This window comes from Hemitrygon akajei, chromosome 16 (assembly GCF_048418815.1).
Source record: "Hemitrygon akajei chromosome 16, sHemAka1.3, whole genome shotgun sequence".
Taxonomy (NCBI): Eukaryota; Metazoa; Chordata; class Chondrichthyes; order Myliobatiformes; family Dasyatidae; genus Hemitrygon; species Hemitrygon akajei.
This window is the reverse complement of record NC_133139.1, coordinates 8,954,475-8,979,722: the sequence shown is the minus strand read 5'-3', so window position 1 is coordinate 8,979,722 and position 25,248 is coordinate 8,954,475. Positions and strand designations below refer to the sequence as shown.

The 25,248-nt window shown below is 43.9% G+C and overlaps 1 protein-coding gene across 1 annotated transcript in view; it reads left to right on the top strand.

Moving 5' to 3' along the window:
- The window catches only part of LOC140740341 (PDZ domain-containing protein GIPC1-like), a 102,304-nt gene extending 77,479 nt beyond the window's left edge, over positions 1–24,825 (top strand). The window contains exons 6-7 of the mRNA XM_073069493.1: positions 23,581–23,769; positions 24,556–24,825. Of these exons, the coding sequence (XP_072925594.1) occupies positions 23,581–23,732 (152 nt within the window). The 3' untranslated portion in view covers positions 23,733–23,769; positions 24,556–24,825. The remainder of the gene's footprint in view (positions 1–23,580; positions 23,770–24,555) is intronic.
- Positions 24,826–25,248: the final 423 nt, after the last annotated feature.

Below are 25,248 nucleotides of genomic sequence, written 5' to 3'. Positions count from 1 at the left end.
GATGTGCTAAACCTTTTGCACAGGTCTGTATCTATCTATCCATTATAGATTAAAAAGATTAAAGATTAGCCTCATTTGCCACATGTACATTGAAACATCGAGTAGACTGAAATGTGTGTATTTTGCATTAAATCAGATCTAAAGAGGATGTGCTGGGGAGCCTGCAAGTGTCACTACACTCTCAGCCCCAACCCATACATCTTTGGAATGTGTGGGAGGAAATCGGGGCAGTCGGAGGGAACTCACCGGGTCATGGGGAGAATGTACAAACTTCGTACCGGCAGTGGTGGGAATTGAACCCCGATCTTACAGCTGGTATTGTGTTAACTGCCCTTGCACTGTACTGTCATAAATCAGCAAATTCTTCAACATCCTTCAGTGATAATAAACCTGATTTGGATTCAGATTCTGAGTCAACCGCATTCAACAAAACTGGGCTTCTCTGATACCCATGACTGTGTGGCTAGGCATAGATCAAATACCATCTGTAAATTTGCTGATGATACAGCCATTATTGGTGTGACGTGGCAGTGACGAGAGGGTGGACAGGAGTGAGATAGGCCAACTAGTGGAATGGTGCCGCAGCAACAACCTGGCACTCAACGTCACTAAGATGAAAGAGCTGATTGTGGACTTCAGGAAGGGTAAGATGAAGGAACACATTCAGAGGGATCAGAAGTGGAGAGAGTGAGCAGTTTTAAGTTCCTGGGTGTCAAGATCTCTGACGATCTAACCTGGTCCCAACATATTGATGTAGTTATAAAGAAGGCAAGACAGCGGCTATACTTTATTAGGAGTTTGAAGAGATTTGGCATGTCAACAAATACACTCAAAAACCTCTATAGTTGTACCGTGGAGAGCATTCTGACAGGCAGCATCACTGTCTGGTATGGAGGGGCTACTGCACAGGACTGAAAGAAGATGCAGAAGGTTGTAAATCTAGTCAGATCCATCTTGGGTACTAGCCTACAAAGTACCCTGGACATCTTTAGGGAGTGGTGTCTCTGAAAGGCAGCGCCCATTATTAAGGACCTCCAGCACCCAGGGCATGCCCTTTTCTCACTGTTACCATCAGGTAGGAGATACAGAAGCCTGAAGGCACACACTCAGCGATTTAGGAACAGCTTCTTCCCCTCTGCCATCCGATTCCTGAATGGACATTGAAGTTTTGGACACTACCTCACTTTTTTTAATATACAGCATTTCTGGTTTTGCACATTCTTTTAAATCTATTCAACATATATAATTGATTTACTTGTTTATTTACTATTATGTTTTATTTTATTTATTATTTTTTTTCTCTCTGCTAGATTATGTATTGCATTGAACTGCTGCTGTAAGTTAACAAATTCCACGTCACATGCCAGTGATAATAAACCTGATTCTGATTCATTGCAAGAATTTCTAGGCGGGGAAAAGCTGGGAATATCACATTACTGTCCATCCCAAAGATGGTTTATCAGATTCCGGGAAGGCGTTTATGATTCCCATTCCTACAAAATAGACAGACCGTGACCCCTGAGTACTTTGATCTCTCTGTGTCCAGCTTTTTCAACATGACTCAGAAATTCCTTCACTAGTTATACAATCCTTATTAAAAATTGTACATTTCATACTTCACTTCTGCGTAATGCCCTTCTACCCCTCATTGTTCGTGAGAAAGTAGACTTACTTACCTACTGCCTGCCGCACTGCAGGCATTTCGGGCAGCAATGGAAGTCCACCATCTCTGTCTGCCATTGGCCATCTTCTCTATTGTGCTCCGGGATGGGTTTAGGGTCCTCAGTCGCACACAGATACAGAAGGATTCTTCGTTGCTGTTTCTGTAACAAAGTTTTTTGACCAGTCAGGGTTGTTAGCCCTGAGCTGAACCCCCGAACCTGGAGGACCGGTGGACCACTCTTAGTCTGGCCTCTAACCTTTGACCTGTTTGGCATGGGTGACCCCACGAAAAACCAAAATATAAAGCCCTGACTCCAGTCAACATAGCTCTCGGGGTCATTGAGACAGGCAAGACTCCAAACCCTACGACAAGCTTGTGGTCTTCTTGGAGGTGGAAAGGTAACAGAAAGATAAAAATAAAGACCATCTACTACATTGTTACAAGCCCTCCCTGGATTATGGACAGCCTGTATGTACAAACGAGTGTTTAGGAGACTTGTGGGATGGATGCAGGTGGACTTTAAACAGAAAATTTTCTGCAGATGCTGAAAATCCAGAGTAACACACACAAAGCACTGGAGGAACTCAGCAGGTCAGGCAGCATCTGTGGAGAGGAATAAACAGTCTGTGTTTCAGACTGAGACCCTTCACCAGGACAGGACTAGTGATGGATTTGCTAGCTGCCGGCCTCTTCTGCTGAATGGGAATGGGGTAGTTGCAAATGTCTTCTCTCCCTCTCTCACCGCGCTCCACCAATCTCTACCTGAGTGGCTGGGTGGAGTCAAGCAGAGCTGGGAGCACTGGCAGACACACTCGCTGATGACTGAGACGAAGAGGCCACACTCCCCACTCTCCTGTCTCTGATGTTTCTGCTCATTTACGACATAAAAGCCGTTCCAATTCTCAGAAACGAAGCCCTGTTATAACCCAGGCTCTGGCTGTCGACTCTCTCCAATGACAGCATGTCCCTTCTTAGGTATGGGGCTCAAAGCTACCCACAATACTCCACCACCACTTTATTATCTCCCATCAATCGCCCTATCTGCAGCCCAACGTCACTTCATGGACATACAATCAACAAGCTATCTTGTGTGTTCATATTTATTCTGGTTTATTATGATTGTGTTCCTTACCTTATAGTGCTTTTTTTCGTACTGCACTGGATCCAGAGTTACAATTATTTTGTTCTCCTTTACACTTGAATAGAAAAAATTACATTATACAATCTTGAATCTTGAAATATGGCCCGGCCAATGCTTTATAAACTCTCAGCAGTATGTCCTTGCTTCAATATTCTAGACCTCTCAAAATTGATGCTAACATTGCATTTACCTTCCTACCAACTCGAACTGCAAGTTAACATCCAGATACTAGAAAAGTACCGTTTCTATAACCCTGATCCAACAGACCTTAGACGTGACCACCTTGATAAAACTCCCACGTATGATGCTCAGCGTTTCGGGTGATCTTGAGTGTGTTCAGCTCCAGCTCCAGCTTCTTCAGTCAGCTGCTGTACTTGCTTTACTTTCAACTTCCTGTCAGCTTGAACCAGTCTGGCTATTCTCCTCCGACCTCTCTTAATAACAAAGCATTTTCACTCACAGAACTGCCATTCACTGGACATCTTTTTGTTTCTCGCACCATTCTCTGTAAACTCTAGAGACTGTTGTGCGTGAAAATCCCAGGAGATCAGCAGTTTCTGAGATACTCAAACCACCCCATCTGGCACCAACAATCATTCCTCATTCAAAGTCACTTAGCTCATATTTCTTCATTATTCTGATGTTTGGTCTGAAAAACAACTGAACATCTTGACCATATCTGCATGCCTTAAATCATTGAGTTACCGCCACATGATTGGCTGCTTAGATATTTGCATTAATGAGCAGGTGTACAACTGTACCTAAAAAAAGTGGCCACTGCGTGTATGTTTTACATTAAACTCAAATTCCATTGGGTATTTAAGAGCCTCTTGGACAGGCATGTGGATGAAAGAAAAATAGAGGGTTATGGGGTAGTGTGGGTTTAGTACTTTTTTAAAGGATTATATGGGTCGGCACAACATGGAGGGCTGAAGGGCCTGTACTGTGCTGTAGTGTTCTATGGTTCTATAGTTCCATGGGTGTGACATTTTGTAACTTCAAAACATCAATACGAAGAAAGACACAGGAGTCAGAAAATACAAGTGTAACTTTGAATTTACTTTAAGCAATGTGCACGCGTTACATGGAAGTGCGATGACGTATGCAATTAATATATTTTTACATATAACTCACAATTAATTATTTAAACGAATAGGAATGCTTAATCAACCTCTCTCTTTTTCTTTCTCTCTCTATATACATGTATAATTATTTAAATATTACTCAAATATTAAATACTCAACAATGGAATTCAACACATTGCCTGAGAAACTGGATTGATCGTGCCGACATCACACCATCACAACTTGTTCCAAATTTTACTGAGCATATCTCTAGGATCTGCCGTTATTTTTGCTTTTTCTATGTTCTATTCACATTAGATTATCTAATGTTTGTCCAATGTCAGATAAGAATTTCAGGCCATTAATTTTCAGACTTTGCAGTCTTTTCTCATGGTTTAGGATGAAATCTATAGCTGTCTGCTACCAACCAGGAACACATCACACAATTTCAGTGCTTCACTTGCCATTTAAGGGAAAGTCTGCAAACATCGGGCACACGGGACTGGGCAGCTTACAGCTGGCTGTGTTGTGCTTCGACTGACAGCGAGCTCTTTGCCCAGCATTTGGCTGCACTCATTCAACGGGTGACCCCGCAGCCAGCGTTAGATGGGAACACGGATGAGGCAGGCACTGGCTGCTGTGGGACCTTGCGGCCACTATGGAATGGTGAACGACCGTAACACGGTGGTTACCTGTAACATTCACCTGAGTGGAACTGGAATGCCAAATGATTTAATCCTCAGATTAAGCAGTGGATCCAGAGTACTGTGCAAGAATCACAGCAAGGGTGCCTAAGACTTTTTACTGTACTGGATAAATGCCTGTCCAAATGGCTGTTCTAGATGGCTGTAGACGTATTGTCCTAAAGGAAATTACCATAAGACCATAGGACATAGGAGCAGAATTAGGTCATTCGACCCATCGAGTCCACTCACTCATTCAATCATGGCTGATTTATAATCCTAACAGTCCCATTCTCCTGCTTCTCCCCACAATCTCTGACACCCTGATGAATCAAGTACCTATCAACTTCTGCTTTAAATATACCCAGTGACTTGGTCTCACAGACATTGTGGGAATGAATTGCATAGGTTCACCATTCTCTGGCTAAGGAAATTCCTCTTCATCTCTGTTCTAATTGGATGTCTCTCTATTCTGAGGCTGTACTCCCTGGTCCTAGACTCCCCCCACTATAGGAAACATCCACTCCACATCCACTCTACCAAAGCCTTTCAATATTCAGTTGGTTTCAATCAGCTGCCCCCTCATTCTTCCAGACTCCAGCAAGTACAGGCCCAGAGCCATCGAACACTCCTCATATGTTAACCCTTTCATTCCCAGAATCATTCTTGTGAATTACAGTTGTAGACTCAACAATGCAAATTTCAGTGGGGCAAATGCTCGCATTTGTGATTGTCTGGTGAAAGGTCTGGAGTGAAGGGAAATGCCAGTGCAATAAAAACAGGATAACTTTTTAGTTGCTTCGTGCAGGAGGAAAGGTGTAATGCAATTGAATTTCCAGCCAATTGTTTGTTCCTCTGAGGCCCTCTGTTGGCTGATGTTGTGTCCCAGCTGTCTACAGGAGATGCAAGCCTGGGCAGCACAATAGGGAGAGCTGTTGCCCCATGTAGCAGGCTCACCCTCTCCGTGCAGCTGATGAATCCAAAGAGACAGCAGAAACGGACACAGTTTGGCACCAGTGGCCTCACAGGAGTTGCCAGTCAGTGTTGAACTCAATGTGGGACTGCCTTACGGATTCCTTAGGTGTCTGTTCCCGTGGAGAAGTTAAACAGAGATTTTATTTCGAAGCACTTGATGCGCGTATAGCTTAGTCAAATTTCTGTAAATTAGGAGCTGCACTGCGGCTACGTGCAGGTGTCAAATTCGTGAGTTCGTTATCCATGTTGTAACTTAATGAGAAGCCGAATTAGGGCCGGGAAACACTGGAGCCATCCTCCTACTGCACTTGCCATTTCTATAATGACAAATGTGAACCGAAATTTAACGTACAAAGAAATAAGCCTGTCCTGGGGTTGGAGGCCCTTCCGTGTGTGTGGTTGGGTCAGTGGGAGGGAGGAAAGGGGCTTGTTTCGCTGCTGTTGTTGTTATTCTGCCAAGCATCCTGGACGTGCTACATTGGCACCGAAATTCGCCGCGACACGTGTGGGCTGTCCTCAGCACATCCTTAGGTTGTGTTCCTTGTTAACACAAACGACATATCTCACTGTATGTCGTTATGTGCTGTGTCATATGACATGGGCGATCGTGGTCTTTCCATGATCACAATTGTTCTTGGCAAATTTTTCTACAGAAGTGGTTTGCCGTTGTCATCTTCTGGGCAGTGTCTTTACAAGATGGGAGACCCCAGCCGTTATCAATACTCTTCAGAGATTGTCTGCCTGGCGTCAGTGGTCACATAACCAGGACTTGTGATAATGCATCAGCTGCTCATACAACCATCCACCACCTGATCCTATGGAGACACATGACACTGATCAGGTACTGCACCTTGCCCAAGGGTGACCTGCAGGCTAGCAGAGGGAAAGAGTACTTTACACCTCCTTTGGTAGGGACATGTCTCCACCCCGCCACTCTATGTTTTGATGTACATGTGAGTGAAAATCAACCTTGCAACAACAGCCTCGTAGTCAATGTCGGCTGGACCAAGGAACTGATTGTAGTCTTTAGGAAGGGGAAGTTGAGGGAACACGCACCAGTCCTCACCGAGGGATCAGTGGCGCAAAGAGTGAGCAGCTTCAAGTTCCTGGGCATTGACATCTCAGAGGATCTATCCTGGGCCCAAGACATTGATGCGATCACGAAGAAGGCACACCAGTGGTGATACTTCATTAGGAGTCTGAGGAGATTTGCTATGTCACTAAAAACTCTAGCAAACTTCCACAGATGTACTGTGGAGAGCATTCTGACTGGTTGCATGAAAGGTCCAATGTAGAGAGTTGAGCGAGGCTGCAGAGGGTTGCGGACTCACCCCACTCCAACACAGACACAAACTTCCCCACCATCCAGGACATCTTCAAAACATTTAGAACCCTCGCATGTCCACTTCTCATTACTACCATCGGGGAGGAGATAAAACAACTTGAAGACTCACGCTCAACATTTTAGGAACAGTTTCTTCCCCTCTGCCATCAGATTTCTGAATGGCCCATGAATACTACTTTGCCATTCCTTTTTTTTTGCCCAATTCATTTATTTTTTTGCAGCTTATAAGCAGGGGTTCCCACCTGGGGGCCCATGGACCCCTTCCTTAATGGGATTAGTCTATGGCATAAAAAAGGTTGGGAACCCCTGACTAATAGAACTTTTATGTCTTGCACTGTACTGCCACAAAACAACAAATTTCACGACACATAGCAGTGATAATAAGTGTGATTTTGATTCTGTGTGTCCTCAACAATAACACACTTACCTAGACATTACTGACAATCAGGCTCAGGTTTTTCAAGGGTACTGGCACAGAGACACAGGGAACTTTGCAAGGAAACCTTTCACTGGACAAGGCCTCCCCACCCTTGAGCACATCTGCAAGGAGCATTGCCAGACAAAGATTGCATCCGTCATCAAGGACCCCCACCACCCAGGACACGCTCTCCTCTCTGTTATCATTAGGAAAGGGGTTCAGGAGCCTCAGGACTCACACCACCATGATCAGAAACAGTTATTATCCCTTAACCATCATTGTCTTGAACCAAAGGGCACTAACTTCATTCAACTCAGCTCTGAACAACTCGAAAGACTCACTTTCAAGGACCGTAAAAATCATGCTCTCAGTATTAAATATTTTTTATTTGCACAGATTATCTTCTTTTGCACATTGGTTGTTTGTCAGTCATTGTTTATGTATATTTTTCATAAATTCTATGGTATTTCTTTATTTTCCTGTAAATACCTGCAAGAAAATGAATATCAAGGTAGTATTTGTGTACTTTGAAAATAAATTTACTATGCCTTTGACTCTGAGCCTTGCTTCTGTGCTTGGTGTGCTGTCTTCTTGGAGATCAAGCTATACTGAGGGTGCTGTCTTGTACACAAATACAATGACGTACAGCACAGTGAGAAAGTTACTTGCAACAGGATGAAAAGAAATTTAATTGGGGATTGAGAGCATTCAAGCTGCTGATTTACACTCACACTTGGCACTTCAGACACCACACATGAACTCTATGATGTATGAAGACAGGTGGGGATACCCCTTCAGGTGTGCCCAGGAACAATGCCCACTGCATTGTGATGGTGCCAGGTGGGTGCTGAGAGAAAAGTCACAATGCATTTGTTCCACATGAACCAGCACAGCTGTATGTTGGATATTCACATATTGGATGCCTCCTTCCAATGTCATTTCATTGTCAATAATCCCTCCCATACACCCAACAATCTCTTTGATTCCCTACGATCAGCTGGGAGATACCGCAGCATTAGGACAAGGACAGTTAGAATGGGAAACAGTGTCTTCGTTGAACTTCCTCCCAGGACTTATCACGTATGAACCACCAGCAGCATCATACTATTTACTTTTTAACCTCTGTTGTAAATGCACGTTATTATTTGTTAATTTATTTGTGGTAATATTGGTTCCCTAAGGTTGTCATAACTGGGGGTGGGGTAGTGGGGATAAATCCCACCACCTATTAAATGCTCCGAATGGCGTGCACCTCAAACAGCCTCTGACAGCCAAGTCCAGCTCCTGGCCTTCACGTGTGGCTTTGCTACTAAGCCTGGCGGAACCATTTCTACTGACAGGAGAAGGGGCAAAGGCGGGTTACTAGTGCCTTAAAACCAGTCATATGGGGCTTGTTAGCCATGGTTGGCAGCTCACCTGGGAGAAGGAGGATTCTGATCTCAAACCGTCTTTGCCTTACGGCTATTCCCACTCTTGGGGAAAGCTTTGAGAGTAAACCCTGAGAAAAAAAATCGGAAGTTGGAATCCCTGTGGGAAGTCCTACGTTGAGTTCAACACTGATTGATAACTCCTGTGATGTTGCTTGTGCCAAACTGTGTTGGTCACTGCCGTTTCTTTGGATTACTCAGCTGCACGGAGAGTGAGAGCCTGCTACATGGGCAACAGCTTGCCCTGTGCAGGAAGGCACAGAGTCGACTGTACTTCCTTAGAAGGTTGGCGTCATTCAATGTCTGTAGTGAGATGCTGAAGATGTTCTATAGGTCAGTTGTGGAGAGCGCCCTCTTCTTTGTGGTGGCGTGTTGGGGAGGAAGCATTAAGAAGAGGGACGCCTCACGTCTTAATAAGCTGGTAAGGAAGGCGGGCTCTGTCGTGGGCAAAGTGCTGGAGAGTTTAACATCGGTAGCTGAGCGAAGGGCGCTGAGTAGGCTATGGTCAATTATGGAAAACTCTGAACATCCTCTACATAGCACCATCCAGAGACAGAGAAGCAGTTTCAGCGACAGGTTACTATCGATGCAATGCTCCTCAGACAGGATGAAGAGGTCAATACTCCCCAATGCCATTAGGCTTTACAATTCAACCGCCAGGACTTAAGAACTTTTTAAAAGCTATTATTAATGCTTTTTGAGATAGTGATTTAGATGCATGTCATATTTTTTTACTGAGTTAAGTATTGTATGTAATTAGTTTTGCTACAACAAGTGTATGGGACATTGGAAAAAAAGTTGAATTTCCCCATGGGGATGAATAAAGTATCTATCTATCTATCTATCTATCTATCTATCTATCTATCTATCTATCTATCTATCTATCTATCTATCTATCTATCTATATCATACTGTCCCAGCTTGTGTAAGATGTAGACAGTCATGACACATCCATGCTTAACCTCGACCAACAGAGGGCCTCAATATTACTTTATGTGTTATGTGTGTGAGTTATACGTACTGTGTTATGCACCTTGGTCCAGAGTGACATACATGTATACGGTTGAATGACAATAAACCGATCTTGAACTTGAACTAGTTTTGTGTGTTTCCCCACACAGAAACAAAACACTTCCTCTCCTCTCCAGCTCATTCAGCTCCAGGGCTGTTATTAGGAATAAGAATCTCTTGAATAAGTAAAAATAAAATCAAATGCTGATACTGGAATTCTGTAAGAAAAAAAATGAGAATGCAGGAAACACTCAGCGGATCAGGCAGCATCTGTGGAAAGACAAACAGAGTTCATGTTTCAAGACTGAGACTCCTTCAGGAGGGGGATGGGAGAAAACAAGAGAGTCAGAAAAGATTGCACCCTTTCCTGGGTGTGATTCTAGCATGACTGAACATGTGAAGATAATTTGAGATTGTTAGCAGTGGCCCACAAGGTTAGTGAAATATCATTATCTTAAAGATGCTTTGAAGAGCTGGAGAAGCGTTGAGTTAGTGACTTTCTTTGGGTTCATCATTGGTGCAAGGTTAAATGGTTTCCAGAAAATGATGCTGTGGCCAGCTGTCATCTGGACCCTGCTAAATTCGGTCCCTTGGCAGTTCACTCCAGGTGCTCACCATCCTCTGGTGAGAAAGGTTACCCTCATGTTTCCTTGAAATTGCTTTCCTCTGTGCCCTCCAGTTTGATAAATCACGAGGAAGGGTTTAGCAGATGGAGTACGATGTTGGCAAAAGTGAAGTCATTCACTTTGAAAGAAAAAATAGAAGATCAGATTACTATTGAAATGGTAAAGGATTGCAGCGTGCTGCTGTGCAGAGGGACTTGGGAGTGCTTGTGCATGAATCACAAAAGGTTGGTTTGGAAGGCAAATGGAATGTTGGTCTTCATTGCAAGAGGGATTGAATTTAAGAACAGGAAGGTTATGCTACAACTGTACAGGATACTGGTGAGGCTGTACCTGGAGTACTGTGTGCAGCTCTGGTCTCCTTACTTGAGGAACAACATAACGGCTTTGAAGGCCGTGCAAAGGAGGTTCACAGGGTTGATTCTGCAAGTGAGGGGGGTTAGGCTATGTGGAGAGATTGAGTTGCCTGGGATAAACCCCACTGGAATTGAAAAGAGTGAGAGGGAATCTTATAGAAACATATAAAAATATGAAAAGAATAGGTAAGCTAGAGGCAGGAAAGTCATTTCTATTGGTAAGTGAGATTAGTACTACAGAACATAGCCTCAAGATTGATTTCAAAATGGTGCTGCCTATAAAACTTCTAAATATACTTTTTCTGAATTATTTTCACTGAAATCTGCAGCCAGCAATTTCCCTTTAAGCAACGTACTTTTGAACCATCTTAGTGAACTAGTGATTTCACAATCTTTGGAAGGACTCAACGGACTTAACCCTCAAGCATGCAGGTACGGCAACTTTAAGCAAATGAAGGTACATCGTCATGGCCGGTAGAGAGAGTGGACGGGAGGACTCCAAACCAGAATGAAACACAGAGGTGTGAAAATTCCTCTACCGAGCATCTTGTTAGCAATGTACAGTTGCTGGAGAACAAGACTGAAGACCAAAGGGCAAGATTGCTGTATCAGTGGGAAATGAGGAATTGCTACATTCTGTGTTTCACGGAGACGAGGCTCACTCCAAACACACAAGATATGTCAGTAAGATCTAAGGGCTTCTCAATACACAGGATGGACTGAACTGCTGACTTGGAGAAGGCAAAAGGTGGAGGTGTGTGTCCTATGATAAAAAATTTGTGGTGCTCAGATGCAGTGGTCTTGTCACACATCTGTTCATACAGACTGGAACATCTAAGGATTAAGTGCTGACTGTTCTACTTACCAAGAGAGTTCTCTTCTGTGATCTTGACCGAAGTTTACGTACTACAAAAAGCCGACATTAATCAGGTACTTGAGATATTGAATGCTGCCATCACCAAACAAGAAATAGCCTACCTTGATGCCTTTCAAATCATAGTCGGGACTTCAATCAGCTTTGTTGGAAGAAATCTCTGTCCAATTATCATCAACATATAACTTGAACACCAGCATCCCAACGCACTTGACCACTTTATACTACGATTTGGAATGTCTACCATTTAATGCCTAGACCATATTTTTGGAAATTCGATCACTTGGCTGTCTTCTCCTACCTGCATACAGTCAGAGGCTAAAGAGCAAGGCTCCAGAGTTAAGGACAACAACGAGATTGTTGCAAGAGGCAGAGGAGTGGCTATGGGGTTGCACAAGTCAGTGGACTGGATTGTGATCAAGGACTGCTCAGAGGATCTGAACCAGTACACCGCGGTTGTCATGGACTTTATCTAAACAGTTGTAGACAAGTACCCCTCCAACATCCCCAACTGAAATATAAAAACTCTAAAGTAATTTAGAGTCTTCCCCAACTGGAAGCTCTGGATGAACCATGAGATCTGCAATCTGCTGAAGGCCAGGTCAGTGACATTCAGGTCTGGTGACCAAGTAAGATACAAAGGGGCCAGGTATGATCTCCAGAAAGCCACCTCACGTACAAAGTGGCAATTCCGGACTAAACTTGAATCACTGAAGATACAGTCGATTGCTGTGGCGGAGCTTAAGTGCTATTACCTCTTACAAAGTGAAACTAAGTGACATATACGGCAAAAGGACTTCACTCCCAGATGAGCTCAAAGCAATCTGTGCTTGCTTTGACTGTCAAAACATGAAGGAACCATCACAAGCTCCCACAGCTCCCGATGATCCTGTGATTCCAGCCTTTGAGGCTGGTGTGAAAGCATCCTTCCTGAGGTTGAACCCACTGAAAGCATCCAGCTTTCCTGCCTGAAAGCGACTTGAACCCACTCCAATTTGCTTACCGGCACAATGGATGACAGTTCATTGGCCCTTCATCTTAAACTTTTTGCTGTACATCCTCTCAACCCCAGATCCATTGATATCAACAGGGGCTGAGCCTGTCTCCATTCCTCCTGTAGTCCACAACCAGCTCCTTTGTTTTTGCGACATTGAGGGAGAGGTTGTTTTCTTGACATCACGGTGTCAAGGTGACAAGCTTTATAGATGTGTGGTGGAGAGTATATTGACTGGTTGCATCACAGCCTGGTATGGAAACACCAATGTCCTTGAACGGAAAACCTTACGAAAGATAATGGATGCAGCCCAGTCCATCGTGGGTAAAACGCTGGCCACCATGAGCACATCTACACGGAGTGCTGCTGCAGGAAACATCATCACGGGCCCCCACCATGCAGGCCGGGCTCTCTTCTCACTGCTGTCAACAGGAAGGAGGTTCAGGAGCCATAGGACCCACACCGTCTGGTTCAGGAACAGTTACTACCCCAATCATCAGGTTCTTGAACCAGAAGGGATAACTTCACACAGCTTCACTCACCCCATCACTGAACTGATCCCACAACATAATGGACTCACTTTCAAAGACTCTTCATCTCATGTTCTCGGTATTTATTGCTTGTTTTTTAGTATTATTTCTTTTTCTTTTGTATTTGGACAGTTTGTTTTCTTTTGCAGACTGGTTGTTTGACTGTCCTGTTGGGGGTGGTCTTTCATTGATTCGATTGTGTTTCTTGGATTTGCTGAATATGCCTGCGTGAAAACAAAACTGAGCTTTATATAAGGTGTGTGCTGAGCTGAGGCCTCCGTCGATCAGAGTCGACCATGGATTTTGCGTCCTGGCTGTTTAGATACATAAGTGTGGGCAGCACAATATGGAGAGTGAGCTGTTGTCCATGTAGCAAGTTCTCCCTCTCCATGCATCTGATGAACCCAAAGGAACGGCAGAGACCGATACAGTTTGGCACCAGCAGCGTCATAGGAGTTGCCAGTCAGCATTGAACTCAATGGTGGACTGCCTTAGGGACTCCAGCTCTGGATTTTACTCCTGAAGCCTTCCCCATGAACGGGTATAGCCGCAAGACAGTGGAGGCTTGAGATCAGAGTATTATTTCTCCTGACTGAGGTGTCAACCACGGGCTGATGAGCCCCAAAAGCCTGAAGCGACTGATTTTAAAGCACCAGTAATTCACCTTTGCCCCTTCTCCTGACAGTAGAAACAGTTCCACTGGACTTAGTAGCTAAGCCACATGTGAAGGCCAGCTGGACTTGGTTCTCAGCAGCTATTTGAGGCACATGTCTTTGCGAGGTTTTAATAGGTGGTGGGAGCTTATCCTCACTACCACCCCCCGCCTATAACAACCCTGTGAAGTGTATGTGAACTTTGAAGATAAAATTACTTTGAACTTTGAATACATTTAGAATGGAGATGAGAAGGAACTGCTTTTCCCAGAAAATAGTGAATTTGTGGAGTTCTCAGCCTGAGAAGCAATGGAGGTTACCGTGTTAAATAAACAGCATTTGAGACACAGATATATTTTTGCATAGCAGGAGAATTAGGGTTGGTGGAGTTAAGTCCCTGGCCAGATCAGCCATGATCTTGTTAAACAGCGGAGCAGACTTGATGGGCCAGTTGGCCAGTTCCTGCTCTTGTTTCTAATTTATTGCTGTGTGGAATGGGCCCTTCCAGCCCTTCCCCCGATTTAACCCTCGGCTAATTGCAGGACAATTTACAATGCCCAATTAATCTACCAACTGGTACGTCTTTGGAATGTGGGAGGAAACCGGAGCACCCGGAGGAAACCCACGCGGTTACAGGGAAAACGTACAAACTCCTTGCAGGCAGCGGTGGGAATTGAACGCGGGTCACTGGTGCCGTAGAGCACTTCGTTAACCACTACGCTAATGAGACTCTGCAGTCTGTAATATCGCACTAAAATAAGGACGCTGGGTCATAGACTTGATAGAGTCATAGAGAGCTGCAGGCCAGTAACAGGCCATTCAGCCCTTCTAGCCCCTGCTAAACTGTTATTCTGCCATGATCTTACTGAGTGGCAGAATAGGTTCGATGGGCCAAATGGCCTACTGCTGCTCCTATTTTTTATATGGTTTGGCTGTATTGAGGGTATAAAGATACCTGCAGTCTATCTCCTCATAATTTTAAAAGCCTAATTCTGACAAAGGGCTGCCTTAGAGCAGACGGTTGTAATAGCTGCATTATTGAATTCCACTGCTCTGTGTGAACGAGATTCAAGATTCAAGATTGTTTAATGTCATTTCCTGTACATAAGTGTAAAGGAGAACAAAATAATTGTTACTCCGGTTCTGATGCAGCACAGAAAAAAAATCACAAATAGATAAAAAACACAATAAATATAAATACATAAGGTAGCTTAAATGCATCGATTGATTGTATGTCCATAACGTGATAGGAGTGTCTGTATGCAAGGTGACTCTGACAGGAAATGATAAAGTAGTGGTGGTTGGGGGAGTGGGTTACTATATAACAGAACCAACTCCAAGAGTGCATACTATTGTGCATTTGTCATGTTCATTCCTGGCAGAATTACGGGGGATATCTGATTGGTCTTCCTGAAACCTTTAAAATCCAATCCACACGTTACCATATTAGGAATCGTCTGTCCCCACTTTCCTTCATTCTTTGTTTCATTTGCAGTCACTCTAAGTGGAGACAGGAGCTCGCATTTTATTACTGGAAGCTGACTGGAACCGTGTGATTATTGCAATCAGTCATTGATCGGGATGTGGGAGATGGGAGCAATGTCACAAGAAAAAACTAACCCTTTTAAAGAAAAGTGATATTGTTCAAATTGCTTAGTCCTGCTTATCTCAAAAACTATGAACTGTGGTTGTGCTCTTCTCATCCCGGGAAAAATCCTCTGGCAGTAAGCAAGAACATTAACACTAGTCTACAGAGGCATGAACTGTTGACCCACTAAAGGTTTAGTAGAGACAAGACAGAAGTTAAAGTCAAGTACATAAATATTTGGAACAAAAAAATGTTAGTATCGGTGAAGACAATCAGGAAATTATTCCATTCTCTTAAAAACCCACCATGTTTAATGACTTTATCGAGGGAAAGGAATTTACCAACCTTGTTCAGCTGACCTTCATGGGGCTCAGGAGGCCTATCAGAGTGGCCGAGCTTTGACAATCAGAAATAGCGTGCTAGTCCATCCAGTTCAGAGACCAGATAGGGCTGGATATTGAATGCCCATTCCCTGGAGCAAACTGCATCCTGTAAAATCAGAGTTCTTTGTTGTTAAGGATAAAGAGAGGGAGAAAGAAATCGTTCCAACAAGTCTGCTCCCACTTACAAAGAGATCATAAGTGTTTCCCAGTCTCAGTTCTTCCCACACTGTTACCATCTGTCTCCTGATTAGAGGCCACCAACCTGAAACATTATACACTCAGTGGCCACTTTATTAGGTACACCCATACGCCTGCACATTAATGGGAATATTTAATTGGCCAATCATATGGTGGCATCTCCGTGCATAAAAGCTGGCAGATATAGTCAAAGGGTTCAGTTCCGCACACGCAAAATGCTGGAGGAACTCAGTAAGTCAGGCAGCATCCATGGAAATGAATAAACAGTCGACGTTTCGGGCCGAGACCCTTCTTCCGAGGTTCAGACCAAACATCGGAATGGGGAAGAAATGTGATCCAAGTGACCTTGACTGAAGATGATGGTTGCTGGTTTGAGTATCTCAGAAACTGATCATCCCCTGGGATTTTCATGTGTAACAATCGCCAGAGTTCACAGGGAATGATGCAAAAACAAAAAAACCATCCAGCGTGTGGCAGTTCTGGAGCGTGACTGCCTTGTTAACAAGAGGGGTCAGAGGAGAATAGCCAGTCTGGTTCAAGCTCACAAGGAGGTGACGGTAACTCAAAGGCGATGTGTAGAAGAACATCTCTGAACACCCAGCAGGTCAAAGCTTGAAGTGGATGGGCTACAGCAGCAGGAGACCATGAACGTGCACTCAGTATAGGCACAGGTGGTCCGGAGTGTATCTGTTTCTCATTCCACAGACGCTGCCTGACCCAGTATGGACTGAATTTCATAGTTTTCTTAGCATCCAAAGATCTGTTGTTTGCTGTACTGACTAAGTTCAGTAACTGACCATTTAGTGACGGACCATTAGTAGTGCATTCACTCGTGTGGGGAATGATGCTCTCCTAAGGGGTTATCTATTGGTGGGTTTTCAGGTGGCTGTCGAGGCCGATCCAGGACCCACATAACTAAGATGTTAGATGGATTCCCCTAATGGAGAATTCCTTTGTGTGACTTTGTTTAACATGCAGGAGCACACGGTCCTTGACAGATCGGGGTCAGGGTCCAGTGGCGTGGAGTGCAAGATGACCAGCCTTCCTCCGTTTTCACTGCCGTTGTGATGTGTCATTATCGTCCGCCAGCTCCACCGTATTGTTTGGATCGATCTTTGACTGGAACCTCCCCCGTGAGCTTGCCACCATGGGTGACCGTACTGGGAGTGAAGCTCCAGAAAGCATCACTCTCGGGATCGTAGTAACTCACCAAGCCTCTCCAACACAGCAACGTGATCGTGCTCGGAGAACATTCAATGATGCACCATTCAAAGCTTTAGGTTAGAGGATTACACAGATTTGCAACTGAAAGCTCTCTCACTGGCTGTTCCCTTTTTTTTATACTGTCACCGCTGATTGTAGAGGTCCAAGGTAAAGAGAAAGAAAGAGTAAAGCTTTGTTTTATTTGTCACACCTGCACCAAAGCATCTGGACAAACAGTGGAATGTCAGCTGATGATTAACTTTGGGAAGAGGAAAGCAGAGGTTCATGAGCCCGTCCTCATCAGAGGATCAGAGGAGGGGAGGGTCGGCAACCTCAGATTACTCAGTGTTATCATTTCGGAGGATCTGTCCTGGGCCGTTATGAAGTGCAGTTATGAAGAAAGCTCGGCAGTGCCTCTACTTCTTAAAAAGTTTGCAAATACTTGGCGTGACATCTAATACTTTGACAAACTTCTACAGGTGTGTGGTGGAGAGTATATTGACTGGTTTCATCATGGCCTGGTATGGAAGCACTAATGCCCTTGAACAGAAAACCCGACAAAAAGTAATGGATACAGCCCAGTCCATCACGGGTAAAGTCCTCCCCACCACTGAGTGCATCTACATGAAGCGTTGTCGCAGGAAAGCAGCATCCCTTCATCAGGGACCTACACCACCCAAACCACACTCTCTGTTTGTTGTTCCCATCAGGAAGCCTCAGGACCCACACCACCAGGTTCAGGAACAGTTATTACCCCTCAGCCATTGGGCTCTTGACCGCTCAACTTCACTTGCCCCACCACTGACCTGTTCCCACAGCCTCTGGCCTCACTTTCAAGGACTCTTCATCTCATGTTCTCGAAATTTATTGCTTTTCATGTAGTATTATTATTTCTTTTTTATTCTTTTGTATTTGCACAGTTTGTTGTCTTTTGCCTGCCCTGTTAGGTACGGTCTTTCATTGATTTTATTGTGTTTCTTCGGTTTAGATAGTGAGGACACTCAGTCCTCGGTTATTGTCATTTAGTAATGCATGCATTAAGAAAGTTCCTCCAGTATGATATCACAGAAACACAAGACAGACCAAGACTAACTTACAAAGACCACATAATTATAACATACAGTTACAACAGTGCAAAGCAACGCCGTAATTTGATAAGGGCAGATCATGGACATGGTAAAAGAAAGTCTCAAAGTCCCGTCAGCCCATCATCTCACGCAGACGGTAGAAGGAAGAAAAACTCTTCCTGCCGTGAACCTCCAGCGCCGCAAAGCTTCCCGATGCAGCTTCTGGAAGCATCCGACCACAGCCAACTCTGAGTCCGTCTGAAAACTTCAAGCCTCCAACCAGCCCTCCGACACCAAGCACCATCTCTGCCGAGCGCTTTGACCTCGGCCCCGGCCGCCAAGCAACAGGCAAAGCCGAGGATTCAGGGCCTTCCTCTCCGGAGATTTCTCGATCGCACAGTAGCAGCGGCAGTGAAACAGGCATGTCAGAAGTTTCACCAGATGTTCCTCTGTGCTTCTCACGTCCGTCCCCATCAAATCAGGATTGTGCACGGCCCCTACTTACAGATAACAGATATTCATTCCTGGAGTGGCCGCACGCGCTGCCGTCGTGGCGCCATTTTCTCATCACGTTTACTGAGTTTACATCTCGTTTACTGAGTATGCCTGCAAGAAAATGGGTGACGCATATGTACTTTGATAATAAAGTTACTTTAAACTTTTGAACTTTGACGATGACGACACAATCGGAGAATTGTGCTGGGGGAAGCCCACAGGTGTTGCCACACATGCGATGCTGACACAACAGGCCCACAGCTTACTGATGCTAACCACAGGTCCTTGGAATGCTGGTGACATTCCCTCTAATTTCATTTTACAGCTGTGCGGACCAACCATTGCTCTGAGCAGGAATTTGTTTTACTTGGCCTGAAAACTGAGCGGCACTTCAATAAAATGTTATATAACAGAACGTTCTAGCTGCAAAGACCACGCGCGTGGGCGCGTTTTGGTTACCACGCGGCTGCTCGGTCGTGCAGTTTGGAGGGAACAGTGTGAATATGCGAGATCAGTGATCTCTGGCACTGTAAAGCCGTTGTGCTAGCCGTCACTGCGCTGCCATATATCCCCTGGAGTGATCCCTTCCAAGCCCTTCAGGGCTCTATATATTTCAGTGAGATTATTTTTGATTGTGGGAGACAGCATGGGAACAAGCCCTTCTGTCCCACGAACCATACTGCTCAATCACACCCATGTGACCGATTAACCTAAGGACCCAAAGGTCCTCGGAATGTGGGAGGAAAATGAAGCAAGCGTAGGAAATTCATGCAGTCATGGTGAGAATTATTCGTCTGAGCTCGAGGGAATTTAAGCCCCTTCAACAAAACTCAGGGACATTCCCCCAGTTACTGCTTCAGTCTAAAGTTCCTTCATCAGAACTGGGAAAAAATAAAGCTGTAGCTGGAAACGGGAAAGAGGGGACAGCGCGAATATCACTGACAAGGTGGGACCGCGGTGATGGAAACTATTCCTTCGACAGGAGAAACTGGATAGTTCGAGAAAGGAGAGAAACAGAGAGTAAGAGACAGAGAAAGAGAGAAAGCCAGAGAACAAAAGAAAGACTGGGAGAGAGAGACAGAGACGGGGTGACAGTGAGAGAGACAGAGACACAGAGTCAGACAAAGAGAGAGAAAGACAGAAAAAGAGAGGGACAGAGAGAAAGAGAGAGAGGGGGAGAGAGGGAGGGGAGGGAAAGGGAGGGAGAGGGAGAGAGAGAGGAGAGGGAGAGGCAGAGAAAGAGAGAGAGACAGAGAGAAACAGTGATATAGAGACAGAGAGAAAGGCAGGGACAGACAGAGAGAAGAGAGAGAGAGAGAAAGTCAGAGAAAGAGAGGAGAGAGAGAGAGAGGGGTGAGGGGGGAGAGACGGAGGGAGAGAGGGGAGAGAGGGGGAGAGAAAGAGAGAGAGAGAGAGGGAGAAAAAAACAGAGAAAGAGAGGGACACCAAGAGAGAAAGACAGAGGAGAGCAGGGAGAGAGAGTGAGAGGGAGAGAGGAGAAAGAGCGGGGGGAGAGAGGGGAGAGGGAGAGGGGGAGAGAGTGAGGGGGAGCGAGGGGAGAGGGAGAGAGGGAGGGGGAGAGAGGGGAGAGCGAGAGGGAGAGAGACAGACAGACAGACATGGTAGTGCAATAGTTTTACAGTGCCGGTGACCACTGTTTGGGGTTTGATTCCTGCCAGTGTCTGTAAGGAGTTTTTACATTTTCCCCGTGACTGCATGGGTTTCTCTGGGTGATCTGGTTTTCTCTCACATTCCAAAGACGTATGGTTAGGGTTGGTAAGTTGTGGACATAGGAAACATGGCAACACGTAGGTTACCAAGCACACTCCTTGGACTGCGTTGGTCATTGACGCAAAATGACAATATGTTTTCACAGTTCAATGTACGCATGGTATATAATCCTAATCTTTTATAAGGGAGAGGGAGAGGAGAGAAAACACAGAGCTTTGAAATGCAAATCTCTAGAACCTGCCCACAGATCAGTCCCTCATTACGAACTTGTCACCAAGAAATCCAACAGGGAGCTCAGTAGAAACCACCTTCATCCAGGTTGCTGTGACAATAGCGGAACTTGCTGCTGAAACAATTGATTGAACCAAAATTATCGAAGTGTTGAAGTGAAGGCTGGGCAGCTATAGTGGGAGAAGGAAGAGAGGGTGACACTGATATAAATGAGGAAAGACAGGTAGAAGCTGAAATGGAGCATTGGTCGTGCTGATTATTGTCATATATATATATATAGAGAGAGTGAAAGCCTTTTGCTTTGTGTCCCATCCGGATAGACCTTGACATACATACATGTTTTGGTACTGGTATTGATATAGGTTTATCAGTGTCACATGTACCAAGATACAGTGAAAAGTTTGTTTTGCATACTGTTTATACAAATCAAATGTGACATGTGACACAGTGTGATGAGCTGGACTAAGGTAAAACAATTACAATGCAGAACAAAGTATAAGGGCTTTCGACAAAGTGCAGTGCAGGTAGAGAATAAAGTGCAGGATCACAACGAGGCAGATTGTGAGGTTGAGAGCACTTCCTATTGTACACGAGGTCAGTTCAAGAGTCCAGTGGAAGCTGTCCCTGAGCCTGGTGAGACATGCTTTCAGGCTTTTGTATCTTCTGTCTGCTGGGACAGATTGTCCAGGGTGGGTGGGGTCTTTCATGATATTGGCTGCTTTACTGGGGCAGCAGGAAGCATGGGCTGTGACTATGGAGGGGAGGCTGGTTTCTGGGCTGTCTTGAGCTGTGTCCACAACTCTCTGCAGTTTTCAGCAGTTACCAGGCCATTATACGAGGGGTGATTGATATGTTCGTGGCCTAAGGTAGAAGGAGTCAATTTTAGAAAACCTAGCACATTTATTTTTCAACTGGTCTCCTCCTACATTTACACACTTAGTCCAGCAGTCATGTTGATAAGTTTGTGGCCTACGGTAGAAGGAGATGAGTTATACAGTTTTCTTTACATGCACACGCAGGTCAACTCTTTGAGTGATTATGCAGAGTTTGAAGTCAATAATTCATCAGTTAATAACTCATCGGGGTGATTGATAAGTTCGTGGCCCAAGGTATGCAGAAACTTCAAACTTTCTGCATAATGACTCAAAGAGGTGACATGCAAGTGCATGTAATGAGAGCTGTATAACTCATCTCCTTCTACCTTAGGCCACAAACTTATCATCACCCATCTGTGGACACTTTCTGGAAGTCTAAGATCTGTATGCTCCACATCCGCTGGACGAAGTGTGTAAATGTAGGAGGGGACTATGTTGAAAAATAAATGTGCTAGGTTTTCTAAAATTGACTCCTTCTACCTTAGGCCACGAACTTATCAATCACCCCTCATACATCGAGACAGAATGATTTCTATGGCGCATCAACAGAAACTCGATGGGGATTTGCCAGATCTCTTCTTGCTCCTGAGGAGGCTCAAAGTTCAAAGTAAATTTATCGTCAAAAAGTACTTTTATGTCACCATGTAAACCGTGGGATTCATTTTCTTGCAGGCATACAAGTCCATAACAGAACAATAACCATAATAGAATCAATTATGGATTAATTCCAGTGGAGGCATTGAGGAGGCTTCTTGGCCATGACATCAACTTTGTTTCTCCATCATCAAAGATCCTCACCACCCAGGCCATGCTCTTTTCTCACTGCTGCCATCAGGTAGAGGGTACAAGTGCTTCAGTAAAAGAAAAGAAATGCTGAATATGGTATTTGAGAGCAGGTAGACATGAATGTTTTCATGGTTGGGTAAGCCTAATTCCTTGCTTCTCTGCCATTTACTCCTAGTTCTTCTAAGTAACTGGGCATTATGTCATAAAGACAGTCTCTCCAATGGTACTTATCCCCTCAAACTGTTCTACAACATTGCCCTAGATGCTGGTCATATGTCCTCTGAATTTACCTTCAACCTTCAAACTCTGCCCTCAAAGGAATTGGTCAACCTGATAGTGTGAGATCCACCAAGGAAAATTAATTCCTCAGAAGTCTAATCTTCTCCTACTTCAAAATAACACAAGAACTCAAAATTATTTTTAACTTGATTTGAAGAAAAATATCTTGATACTATTCAGCAAGCCAAAATCAGCTTTTGTTCAGCTCACTGAAATCTTGTCTTTCTTACAATTTCCTTCTAAGGTTCTATCTCTTTGCATATGCATCTGCTGCCAGCGATTTAAAACAGGGTGTCTTCATAACACTTACTATGGAGATAAGATTAATTTTATAATTTCTTTAACCATTCTAGAATCAGAATTCGAATCAGAATCAGGTTTATTATAACTGACATATATCATGAGATTTGTTGTTTGCAAAAGTACAATGAATAATCTATACTATCTATACTATAAATTATGATAAGATGAATGTACATATATATAGATAGATACAGATATATATGGTACTGTGTAAAAGTCTTAGGCACCATAGCTATATATATTTATATATATATGCCTAAGAATTTTGCACAGTACAGTATGTGTGTGTGTGTACATACACACACACACACACACACACACACACATACATTTATGGAGATATATATGGATAGATAGATATACATGTAGTGCAAAAATTGTGCGGTGGTGTTCATGGGTTCAGAGGTTGGATATTCCTAAAATGTTGGGTGTGGGTCTTCAGGCTCCCGTATCTTCTCTCTGATGGTAGCAATGAGAAGAAGGCATGTCTCGGGTGGTGATGGGCCCCTTCCTGATGAACGCACTATTCTGAATATAGCTGAAAAGTTGTTAATTGTAGTTTTGGACTGTGAAGTTTCCGTAACAATTTTCTCTTTCTTAATATGCCTGAGTTATAATCAGAGAACTGTGCAATCCCTTGCCTCTGCACTAAGTAATTATCTTTGTTATTTGTTCTTTCTTCAGCAGCAACAATGGTGGAAATTGGAAAAGACAGGAAGAATCCAGATGAGTTTGCAGAAGGATTGGACTCAGTTCTTGGGGACTTTGCTTTTCCAGATGAATTTGTCTTTGATGTTTGGGGAGCAATTGGAGATGCCAAAAATGCTCGAATCTAGCATGTATGGTTATTGTGTGCAATTTTTCCAACTATAGGTATGGTCTAATTCCTCCACCTTCCCTTTGAATTTGAAGTAGGCACTTTCAACCAGTGTTGCATAATCCATTATTACCACCTAGAAATTTAATAAACTTTCATGTTGAGTAAATGTTCATTAGGAAACATAAGCCTAAATAATTGCAGATATTGAATCAAGATGAAAAATACTTCTAAAGATTAAATTTCTTTTAACTTTAAATACACTGCAAAATTAATTTTTCAAGACAAAGTGTAGAGTTAATCTTTAGTTTCTTTATTGCTTAATGAATTCAATTATTAAATGGTTGAAAATTGGGGAAACCCTTTTATGTAATTCACTGAATGAGGAATTCTTCAAAGGCTGAATCAAAGATACAGATGGTATTGCATGGATCTCCCATTGAATAATCATTCTAATATCCATTTCTATTGAAGTCCAAAGTAATTAATTACCACATGTGTATCCACCAAGAAGCCTGTCTCAAACCTAATGTGCAATATGAATTTCCTGTTTCCCTCCCTCACTTTATCTCCTTACCTGCCCATCACCTCCCTCTGGAGCTCCTTCTCTTCCCTTTCTTCCATGGTCTTCTGTCCTCTTCTCCAGCCCTTTTTCACTTTTACTCATCAACTTCCCAGCTCTTTACATCACTCCTTTCCCCTCTCCTGGTTTCAGCTATCACCTACCACCTTGTACTTCTTCTTCCCCTCCCTCCATCTTCTTACTCTGAATTATCTTCTTTCTTTCCAGTCCTGAAGAAGGGTCTTGGCCGGAAACATTGACTGTTTGTTCTTATCCATAGATGCTGACTGGCCTGCTGTGTGTGGTGCTTTGAATTTCTACCCCATCGAATCAACTTCCTACGGGTGTATCATTGGATAACGTAGCAATCTTTGAGACCCAATACAATTCAAGGGCCGTCTATTTTTCTAATTTTGAAAGAAATATGTTTAAACAATAAAGTTACGGCTATAATCTAAGAGGTTTTGTACATTAGTGTTCTCCAGATTAAGTCCACTGTAATGCAATTGAGCAACAAAAATTATTTCAGTAAAAATTAATTGCAATGTAAGTTTCTACAAACTTTGTGGCACCTATTTTAATTAAGCATGAAGGTTGTGTGTGGTGGTAATAATCTTCTGACGTGTGTATATTTCAATGCGAGGAGTATTGTGGGAAAGGCAGACAAGCTGAGGGCCTGGATTGACACATGGAATTATGACATCATAGCCATTACTGAAACTTGGCTACAGGAGGGGCAGGACTGGCAGCCCAATGTTCTAGGGTTCCGATGTTTCAGATGTGATAGAGGCAGAGGGATGAAGGGTGGGGGGGGGGGGGTGGGGTGGCTTTGCTAGTCTGGGAAAATATTACAGCAGTGCTTCGGCAGGACAGATTAGAGGGCTTGTCTACCGAGGCCATATGGGTGGAGCTGAGAAACAGGAAAGGTATGACCACATTAATAGGGTTGTATTATAGACCACCCAATAGTCAG